An 11,546-nucleotide genomic window follows, 5' to 3' on the forward strand; every position below is an offset into this window, starting at 1 on the left:
TAACCGAATTTATCAAATTAAATTTAACTAAAAGGTCTGGATTAAAATAACTTTCTTCTCAATCACAACCTTGCACTTGAGCGCCCGTCACAAAAAAATCAAGGTTCTATTTTGCACCGTGTCAAAATCCTTGTCTGCAATTTTATCAATCTTTTACTTTTTTCTTCCAGACTTCTGCCATTATTATGGCACGTGATATTGTTTTGATGGTCGGAAATAAAAAATCATGATAATCTTTGCGCCTACGACGAGTTCGACAACATAACCTACAGTTTAGTCAAAGTTGCTTGTTGTTTTCAAACCTTTTCTCTTGTGTTATCGACCAATTTTAGAAATTATTTGAAGATATAAGCTTAATCCTCTGTTTCTTATAATTTAAGTTATGGGGGCGTGCAGAGAACAACTTAGCTTCCGCTTTTAATGTTACCTTTATGAATAGTGACGTCAGTGAAGCAGACGCCAAGTTCTGAGGATTCATGACGAATTCAACTAAACTGGAAGAGTGTGAGTCGTAATGTCTCTTGAGTCACGCTGGAGAACACGGCGTCCAATAAACAATATTTATTTGGTACTAACATAAACCACACGCACTATACAAGAGATTGCACAACTGTGACCAAGATGAGTGTTTTCTTGGCTTAATTTCGTCAACTCGAGTTTTTTTGAAACTGCCCACAATGGTATGGACCACAATGGTATGTACCACCAAATAGGAACATATGTTGATTATATTCCGTCAACCGGGATACAAGTTTAAAACACTCTTATTGTCAACCAGCCAGGGGCGATTTAACAAACTTGAGTCAAACTTTTTATGTTGTTAATTTTTTACAAATAAATTTAATTCAGCGATTAACCGGACTGGACCAGTGGGTAAAGTAAAACTTTATAGGTTGTGTTATATTTAACTCAAACACGAAGTAATGTTGGATCATACAAACAACGCATTATTGGCTGAAAATGAACATATAACGAGAAACCACCACAAATACACAATTCAGATATTCTTAATATACGTTGGGCGTGAAGCCACTGATCTGCATTCTAACACAACACCTATGTTTTGGACGGGAGGTATCTCCAGTAAGGAAAACTTCTTTTTACACTGATTCATCTAAAAAGACGTTTTGCAAACTGGGTCTTGCTATACTATCAATTATTTAGTCATTTCTTGAAATTAGAAACTTCTCAGCAAACATTAGAATACAATCTTACTCAAGAAATAAATCTTATATAAAGTAGCAAGAGCAATCACATGTTTAAAGTATGCCAGAACACAGTTGGATTGTTTATAACAATGTGCATTGGCAACTACCGGACCCACATAGCAAATCAGTCGTAACAATGTAAAATACGACTGGTTTGGTGTCTGGGGAAACAGCACAACTTGATGTCGGCCCTGCAGCAAAGATGAAGTGGTTTAATAAAACACGGTCGCCATAAAACATAAGTTGGGTGCTTTCGTTAATTACTAACCGTGTCCACGAAACAAGTAGTTTCAACTTTCATAAGAGTGAAAGAGCAATCTCCCAGTTTGGGAAACGCTATTCTTAAGCGAAAGAAGTTTTACAATAAGTACAATGCTAAAACTATTTGTACACATAACTTTACTAATTCAAGAATCAATCAATGTAAAACTGTTTCACATTCATGCAGTTGTGACGTAAGAGATGTGAACGCGTAAGGTTTTGTCAGGCAAACAAATTAAAATTTGAGAAACTCGAAAATACTTGACTGATTAAGAAATAATGGTCAAAGAATGGAAATTCTTGTGAATTGATCATGATTTGTGAGAGCAGAAAAAGTTTTTAGCCTTTCACAACAAGCACCAGAGCAGTGATGAGGCCATACAATCCCAAGACTTCGGCAAAAATTAAAATGAGAATCATACCTGAAAAGAAAAGTAAGTTACAAAATTTGAACACTGAATTCAAGATTACAAATCACAATACATTAATGGTGAATAAACAAGAAAACTATTACCTTAGCCTAGGGCGATCTACACTTTCTAAATCCACCTCGCATTGTTACCATTCTAAAGAACTTAATTCTGGGTTCACACAACTCTTACTTCTCTACCAATATAGTGGTGAATATTGAAGAAACCAAAACGCATGAGTAACTGAGAACAATACCTTGAATCTTTCACTGCAGTAAGTCAGCAAATGAAACTCAAGGGCAGGCATTGCAAAGCAAGATGTTACTTTTGAACATTTATACAAAAGTTAACTTTTTTTAAATGTCATTTAGTACAAAACAAGTTACATGGTTGCTAAGAAAATTCAAGTGAGTTTTACAACACTACAAGTACATAAAACCATTCCATTCTCAGTAACTTGTGTAATAATTTATCCATCCAAAAGATAAAATTTCTTACCAACAAATAATTTTGGTTGCTGCGCTGTACCCCTAACACCTGCATCTCCCACAATACCAATTGCAAAACCAGCAGCCAAACCAGACAGGCCTACACTCAATCCAGCCCCAAGATGTAGAAATGATCTGAAATATATTCCATTCAATACAAGGTTACAAAAATTCACTAACGAGTGAAATGTTTCTGGGCTAAAGTTAGCAGAGTTTGTCATACTGAACTAGTGCAAAGTGTTCTGATGTTATTTAAAAAAAAATCAGGGTCAAAGTACTGATCTCAAGAGTGGACCTAAGAATAATAATGTGGACTATAGTTATGAAATTGATCATTAATACATAGCTATTAAACTGAGAATACCACCAAATACAAAATGATGGTTGTAAGAATTTATCAGCTGTTTTGATAGTTAATCCGGTCTGTTACTATTTGGAGAATTCTATTCGGAGAAAGCCTTTTATGGAGAATTCTAAAATTCCACAGCGGCATCTGTTTCTTTAAAGGAATTACAGTAGAACTCGTCTAATTCGTCAGTTTACCTTATTCGTCACACTTTCGGCGGCCCCGTTATGGTGTACAGTAGTTTTGACCTGTTTGCATAATTTGTCACTTTTTTCTAATCCCCCTGAGGTGACGAATTGAGCAAATTCTACTGTAACTTATAATAGAGGTTAACCAAGTAAATTATCAGTGAAAAAGTCTCAAAGAAAAAAAAAAGTTATCAAAAGGCATTTCATGATTAACAATAGAGGTTATATAATTAAATAAACTTTCAGCCAAAAAACGCAGTCGGTCAAACAGTAAGTAAGTGAAGTGTCAGCAAAAGAGTCTCAACTAAAGTCTCAGCAAGAAAAAAATAAACAGTTATTAAACGTTAAATGGCCTTCGAAACTACCATGTCAGAAGGCCATGTTAGGTAAGCTTCCACAAGCCAACATTTCTCCATTCCATTGGTATTCAAAATATTTTTCTCTTAACTCGTATTTGCAATATTTAGACAGCGTTACAGAATCAGACGGTAAACCTACTCTCCGCATAATAGAGAAAATATTTGTATGATGAACAATCAATCTCGTCTTGATCTACTTGGTCTAGCACTCATACGTGTTACAGTCGCTCTTGCCAGCTATGCTAATAACAAAAACACAGCATCTTAAAAGCTACCTTATACAGTTTAAGCTTCCAAAAACAATACTAATTTTGACCAAGCAGGCTGCGTATTAGCACTGAGTTACTTACTTGAGTACCAGAATCACTTGAAAATGATAGTTGTTTGTCTTGTAAAAATTTCTTGTTGACTAGTATTATGGGTTAAGTTAATTGCCAAACCTTTTGCATGGGTATGGAAAGGTAAACACAAAAACTGCCTACCTAAATAATCCCTACAAATTCTCTGAAGTGGTTTTCTCCAAAAAAGACTTTTTCTGAACTGGGATTTCTCCAAATTTCCGTAATTAATCAGTAGGCTTTATATTGTTACAAGCACTTTTAATAAATGCAAGAGAAATCACCAAAAACTACATACATTGATATTAGAGATGTACCGATATCAATATTTTGGCCGATACAGATATCACTTTTTTAGGCCGATACCGATACTGATACCAATATTTTAACCGATACTTGGTTACATTACAAAAAGAAGCAATTTTGGTATTTGCAAAGAATTATATCAAATGCTAAGTTTTACCTTATTTGCATAAAACTATTACAAAAAGCTTTGAACTGGCATAATTTATTAAAGATTCAAGAATCCAATCTCAACCGCATTGTTGTGTCATAATAGTAGGTTTTAGTAATGAAAGGCCACCGTAATTGAGGATTGGGGTATAAGGAAAGAAACATTACATCATAATTGGGGTTTCTGAAAAAAAGTGTTTGCGCAAACTCTCCAAATAGGCTATCATAATAATAATAAGATGTAAAATGTAAACCAAGTGATTTGTGTAGTCGTACAAAAACTATTCGACAAGTAATGTGCAACCTAAGGGTGCTTGTCGTTTGGTTGAAAAGCTTTTGCCAAGCCAAGACTGCCCAGGTAGCAAGAATAAACAATTCTGCATCGCTCCCACCCCGCCAAATGCTCAAAAAACCCGTGCAACTCGGCTGCCCCCAGCAAGCCGGCTCCACCAGTCGGCAATTCAACTTCCACTCTTAGCCGCAACAAACTCACCATTCACCAAGCTCAAACAATGTCAGTGTCACGGCAGAATAAGTAGGCCCAAAAAGAAAGCAATGGGACCATGAATCCTCACCAAACCAATCAAAACGGTCCCGTTGCGTCCAAGATTACAACCTCAGGCTGAGCACTCACCAGCACAGCGAGCTACCGTGACCCGCCAACCACAACGGTGCAGCTTCCACACTAGCCATTTCAATTCTTGTCGATGTCAATTCTTGCTACAAAACGGCTGCCGAGAAACATATAGTTGATTGAATGGTCTAAATGGCTAGCGTGGAAGCTACACCGTTATGGCCAGCGAATCGCAACAGCCCGCTGCACCAGTGAGCGCCCAGCCCCGTGCCGACAGCAGGGAAGGACACTCCCCCCCCCCACAATGAGGCCGCCATCCCAGGTGCAACAAGACCACTTATTGATTAGTTCAGTAAAGATTCGCAGTTCCACCCCGAGCCCACCCACTCCGCCACGACATCGTTCAAGCCTGGTGAGTCCACCACAACGAAAGGCGGAAACCAAATCACAAACTGACAGAACTAGCCCACCAAAAACAACCAAGTCACACGGGTCCCTCAAACGTCCAGCAAAGTAAAAAGGATGTAAAACTACACATTCCCGCCACCTGGGTAGTCTTGGCCTGGTTTTATCCTCTGCTGAGAGTAAAAAAGAAACACAAATGATAAATATTGGAGAAATTGGGTCTCCTTCACAACTTAAGAATCGAACAACGCAAAACTGCTGAAACAAAACATTTTGTTTGAGTGAAAGAATCACTGTAAGCAAACAATGCCTGAAGCCATGGGAGTGTGAGGTATCAAAAATTCGAACAAGTTGTTATTTTTCTACTTAAATGTGACGTTAGTTACTACTTTAAAAAATCTATATCTTTGCTTCTGCAGAAATACCGCAGCAAATGCCTTTTTTTTTACATGTTTAGTATCGACCACAATATCGGCAAAATTTTGCTGATACCGATACTAAAAAAATGGCCGATATCACCGATACCGATATATCCATACGCGCCGACTTCCGGGGGGGAGCGGCGCCCCCCGTAAATTTATGGTTGAGGGGCAACAAAAATGGTTATTACAAGTGGTGTTTCAAAGATAAAACACTTTGCGAAAGAGATTTAGATAATTTAAACGGACTTAAAGAATGCCGAAAGCAAAAAAACAGCCTACTTTGCTCTTTCCCGCAAAACAGCAGCTGATCGCATGGCTTTCTCATACGGTATGGAAATTTCAAAGTAGATCGTAGAGTAACTTACGCTGCTGGAATAGTCACGTAACTATTCATTGCAATATTACGTTAACCAGCTAAATTAGATGCGCTATTTTCAACAAGGTCTTCCCGCTGTGAGACAACGATTCAACAGAACGCATTGTTTTTTTTGCAATGTGTGAGAATTAAATCGAAAACCGATAAAAGAAAAGGTGTTTAATGGTCTTGGTCGCAGATATTGCCTGCATTAACGACGTCTCTTACCGCTATTATCACCTAGCCAACCTGACATCATTGTTTTATGCGACCGCTAAGGTTTGCCATCGACTTTAACGATCATGGAATGTTACGTAATAAGAACGATTACAACCTTCACGCAAAAATTAAAATATGATCTCTTAAAACAGCTCTTTCTACTGTTTTGTCTCCTGAGCTTTGCTTTGCGTATTGCTCAACAAATGTATAAAGTTTAGAATTGACAAGAAATCTTTAAATTTGAAAATTAAGTTTGAATCACTGCAAATAAACGTATTCAAAACTTTTACTGAGGCCGACGCGATTTCACACTCCGTAATCTACGTCGACAATGATTTTAAGTGCGTTCAGTTTGAAAACTGCCGAGCTGGAGACAACAGCTTGTCCTGTGTTAGTTGAACTTGTCTTTTTGAGGTGAAAATCACTTGTGAACATCTCGACCTATACTCGAGTATAGCCTACTGTATTCAATAAAATACTATAAAGACTTTCGATAAAAAACAGAAGAGAAAACACTTTGCCGTTGTTAACGCTTTGCAGGTAGGTAATTAGCAAAACGAGGTTAATAAAACTGGTAGCGGGTTTTCACTCTGCTTGAGATCATGATTTTTTGCGTTTTATTTTGATAACTTCACTGTCTTGATCGTTGTTATTCACTCGCACGAAAAGGAAATGAATCGGCTTGTTTTCCAACTGTTCCAATTATGAGCTAACAATATAAAAATTTTTACGACTAGGCGTTTTACATGCGTAAAACTAATCGTTTCAAGCAGCTGTTCTAATAAATTCGGTTTGCGACCTAGTTGTCAATATAAACAAGACACTAAGCTTAATCAAAGACTATTTTAATTGAGCAAAAATAGCGTTATGGTTATGACGTCATCACCTTTCTCGCCCCCCAAGGTTTTTTGAAAAATCGGCGCCTATGGATATATCGGTACATCTCTAATTGATATATAATTACATAGTAATACTAGTTTTTCAAATTTCAAACTTATTCTGCAAACAACCCTTTAAAAACATTTCTTTGTTGAAAAATAATGCTGCAGCATTAAATGTTTATAATATATATACTTCCATAAAAACTGTGGCCACGATGAAAACATACGGTATCTAAACTTTGTATTTTTGTGTCTAAAGTTGTATTTCAAACTATCCAGTATCCAACATACGTTGCAAAGAAATCAAGAAATGCAAGAGAAACGTAACCGATGCTAAGGCAATCACAAAACAATATTTAAACTAGAGATGTACCGATATATCGGTATCGGCATCGGTATCGGTGATATCGGCCATTTTTTGAGTATCGGTATCGGCATCGGTATCGGCAAAATTTGGCCGATACTGTGGCCGATACTTAACATGTAATAAAAAGGTGTTTGCTATGGATTTTCTGCAGAAGAAAAGATATATATAGATTTTTTAAAGTAGTAACTAACGTCACATTGATGGGGAAAAATAACAACCTATTCAAATTTTTGATACCTCACACTCCCATGACTTCATGCGCGCACCTTTTGGCATTGTTTGCTTACAGTGATTCTTTCACTCAAACAAAACGTTTTGTTTCAGCAGTTTTGCATTGTTCGATTCTTAAGTTGTGAAGGAGATTCAATTTCTCCAATATTTATTATTTGTGTTTCTTTTTTACTCTCAGCAGAGTATAACACCAGGCCAAGACTACCCACTGGGTAAGGTACCCACAAGACTACCCACTGAAGCTAGGTTTGGATATTGCAAGAAAGTCCTATTTCTCCTGTTTATGCCTTTTGTGTTTACTGCACAAAAACACCAGTCGCTATTATGATATTTTGGCTCATGCCACACCATTAGACTTCTTTTGTTTCGTCCATTGACGTAAATGTTCTTTCAAAGTTTTGCAAACAATGTGGGGAGCCCAAGACTTATCTTGATCTCCAACTTCACTTTACAGTAAAGCAAGAAAACTTTAAAGTAAAAAGTAGTAAAGGCGTGGACACACAACACCTCCAGACTCCACACCTTTACTTTCCTACTGTAAAGTGAAGTTGGGGATCAAGATAAGTCTTGGGCTCTCCACATTGTTTGCAAAACTTTGAAAGAACATTTACGTCAATGAACGAAACAAAAGAAGTCTAATGGTGTGGCATGAGCCAAAATATCATAATAGCGACTGCTGTTTTTGTGCAGTAAACACAAAAGGCATAAACAGGAGAAATAGGACTTTCTTGCAATATCCAAACCTAGCTTCAGCAATCAGGCCAGTGCTACACACTTGTACACAGTGAAGAACTTCCTATTCCTGTTTTTGAAGGGTTGTCACAATTGGATTTACTTTGACGCATACTTTCTATAAAACATTGAGAACCATGGATCAATTTTACATGGTGGACTTGTCATATCTTTGTGAATATGTGGATAAAATTTCAGTGCAAATTTTCTCTGGGGTCATGGGTAACCGGGATATTAAAAGGACCCCACGTTTAGTTTTTTTTCCATTTTGACCCATGTTTCATATAAAATATCTCCCAACCTATTTAATATTTTGTACTAAAATTTTTTCAGTTCATAGAGAATCCTGTAAACAACACTTCCACCAAATTTCAGCCAAACTCAATCAAAAATGGGGTGTTGGTGAGCTTTTCAAATTTTGGAAAATTTTAACCGAGAGCTGGAAACGGCCAACTTTGGGAGTCTATGACCTTTGACCTTTTAGAGTGACAAAGTGAACGATGTTGTTTTTTCAATATTTGGCAGAAGTACTATCACCTATAAAAAAATTGGGTTGTTACCTAATTTAGTTTAGCAGTAATAGGGCCTCAAACATGGCCAAAAATAAAAAATTGTGCCCCCTCAGCAGACCCCCCCAAAATAAATGGTTCATAACTCTCGTGTTTCTCAATATATTTCACTCAAATTTTGCAAGTGTTCATCATATAGAATAGTAAAAAGGTGTGTAAAATTTAAAGAAAGTCGAAAGGTTGAATTTCTTGACTGTGTGAATCGACATGGAATAGCCCTTATGCACAAGTTCACTCATGCAGTGGAATCACAGTAACTAGAAAACTAGATCTGATGGACAAAAACTGACTACATTTTCGAAATCAGCGACCACAAATTAGCTGAAAACAGCTGAAAAATCTTCGGCACCACAATTTTTTTTTTTTTGTCGGCTAGTGTTATCAATTATGATAGCTTATTTGGAGAGTTTGCCCAAACACTTTTCAGAAACCCAAATAATGATGTTTGTTTCTTCCCTTATACCCCAGTCCTCAATTGCGGCGGACTTTAATTACAAAAACCTACTAAAACCTTGATATAATTCCTTGCAAATACCAAAATTGCTTCTTTTTGTAACACCAAAGTATCGGCCAAAATATCGGTATCAGTATCGGTATCGGCCTAAAAAAGTGATATCGGTATCGGGATCGGTATCGGCCAAAATATTGGTATCGGTACATCTCTAATTTAAACTAAAGCCCAATATATTGGATTGGAGTTATGAAGACATGATGTAGTTAAGGTTGTGCATTCAAGTGATCAATAACTTTATCTTATCACTTACGTAAACAATGCCATCCCTGGATTCATCTTTTGTGTGATGAGGACAGCAATAACCACGCCATAAATAGCTATAATACCAGCCATGACAACAGGGACAACGGACTTCATGATTAGCTCAGGTCGCATGATGCTCATCGCTGCAATTCCTGTTCCAGACTTTGCAGTACCGTATGCTGCTCCTAAAGCTAAAGTAAACAGACATACCGTACAAGTTTTTAATATGTTTATTCTTTATCAGTTTGAAAGAAACTAGTTTGAAATCTTTTCATAAACACAATCTTGCTAAAAAACAATAAATGAAGCCCATCAAGCCCTTTGAAGGAAATGAGGTAACCTATCTATTTTTAAATATTTGGATTTACTTAACACACTTTCAGTGAATAAAAAATTTCAAACTTTAGTGAAATTAAAAAATTCTAACAATCAAACTTTATTACTCATAATTGAAAATGCATAAAAAATTGAGTGGTGTTCATTGAGACAACATAAAATAACAAATGCGACTCAAAACATTGCTGGAAGCAGCAAAAAAACACAAGATCATCAATTGAGCTGCATAAAATTCAAAGCAAATAAAAAAGTGCTTCTAGGCTGTGTCAAACTGATATTGTTTAAAATCTTAATCACAAACATATGACATGAGTCACCAAAGCTGAACCAAAGAGTTGAGACAATAAAGGCAGCTTTTCATCATAGCTGAAGAAAAAAATGAAATAAAAAATGTGCCATCCTCTTGTGAACTGCTGAATGCAGCCTATGAGACCATATGTATGGTAATAGCCACTGCAATTTTTATATTAGAAAACACAATAACTCTGTTTAAATTAATACAAAACAAGATCAAACATGAAAAAAACTTACCACTGAAAACCATAGCAGAAGCGGCACCCATAGAACTGAAGAATGGTGCATATGCAGGATGTAAACTGTCCTCAGTAGTCATAATGAAAAATATGTTTAAGTTACTGACACGCAAGAAGCACAAATAATATCTATAATATATAATAATAATTAAACAAATGACATTAAGAATTTTCTAACAGTGTTTCTTTCAGACCTGTGGCTGATGTCGTACCCCCAATGTCGTCCCCTTATACATCGAGACACGCAATCATTAACGCTTCAAAAAAAGCTTTATATACGGGCTGTCGTTCCCAATGAGTGATTATGAATAACGCTGCCAAAAATACTTGATATTTGCTGGGAATACGCTTTTTTGTTGAAGCGTAGTCCACAAAAGCAGAATTGCAAAAGCAGGCTATAACATTTTAAATTTATATTGTGGTGTTTGTTACCATATGTTATTCTTTCAGTTTGGTACAACTTGTGGGATTAGTTGAGGAACAAACAAAAAAACGGATGCAACCTAGTTCGTACCCTCAGTTCGTACCCTGAAAAGATCGAGAGAAAAAATTTAAAAAAGCGGAAGTTGCTGATCGCAGTTTCCGCAAACATTTTAAAATTTTCCCCTTGAAAAGATCCAAAGATAGCACAAAGCCGAAGTCGCTGATCGCAGTTTCCGCTAACCATAACCCTCACCCTAACGCTAACCCTCGCTGATCGCAGTTTCCGCAAACATTTTTCTGCACTTTCCGCTAACTCTAACCATAGACTAATCTATGCTCTAACCCTAACCCTCGCTGATTGCAGTTTTCGCAAACATTTTTCCGTAGTTTCCGCTAACCGCAGTTTCCGCTAACCCTTACCCTAACCTTAGAGGGATGCAACTTAGTTCGTACCATGAACAGTTCGGATCGTCAGTTCGTACCTTGAAAAGATCGAGAAAAAAAATTAAAAAAAGCCGAAGTCGCTGATTGCAGTTTCCGCAATCATTTTAAAATTTTTCCCCTGAAAAGATCGAGAGAAAAAATAGCTCAAAACCGAAGTCCGCTGATCGCAGTTTCCGCTAACTCTAACCATACACTACGGTAATCTACGCTCTAATCCTAACCCTCGCTGATTGCAGTTTTCGCAAAT

General features: G+C 36.9%; 1 protein-coding gene across 1 annotated transcript; it reads right to left on the minus strand.

Annotated features, from left to right (window-relative positions):
* Positions 1-546: 546 nt before the first annotated feature.
* On the minus strand, positions 547-10,582 carry LOC145779596 (V-type proton ATPase 16 kDa proteolipid subunit c-like). Its single transcript, XM_082591225.1, has 4 exons — positions 10,431-10,582; positions 9,571-9,754; positions 2,378-2,502; positions 547-1,891 (listed from the first exon to the last, which is right to left on the minus strand). Exons 1-4 carry the CDS (start codon positions 10,510-10,512, stop codon positions 1,809-1,811), a joined length of 474 nt encoding a protein of 157 aa, XP_082447351.1. The 5' UTR covers positions 10,513-10,582; the 3' UTR covers positions 547-1,808.
* Between the last annotated feature and the right edge of the window lie 964 nt (positions 10,583-11,546).

Source organism: Aplidium turbinatum, chromosome 11, assembly GCF_918807975.1.
Source record: "Aplidium turbinatum chromosome 11, kaAplTurb1.1, whole genome shotgun sequence".
Taxonomy (NCBI): Eukaryota; Metazoa; Chordata; class Ascidiacea; order Aplousobranchia; family Polyclinidae; genus Aplidium; species Aplidium turbinatum.

What these genes read in the sequence shown, in the direction of transcription:
- LOC145779596 (XM_082591225.1), bottom strand. Translation starts at nt 10,512, where the DNA reads ATGACTACTGAGGACAGTTTACATCCTGCATATGCACCATTCTTCAGT. An exon ending in TTCTGCTATGGTTTTCAGTG is followed by an intron (nt 9,755 to 10,430) that starts GTAAGTTTTTTT and finishes TGTTTACTTTAG; the next exon opens with CTTTAGGAGCAGCATACGGT. An exon ending in GCAACCAAAATTATTTGTTG is followed by an intron (nt 1,892 to 2,377) that starts GTAAGAAATTTT and finishes TTTTCTTTTCAG; the next exon opens with GTATGATTCTCATTTTAATT.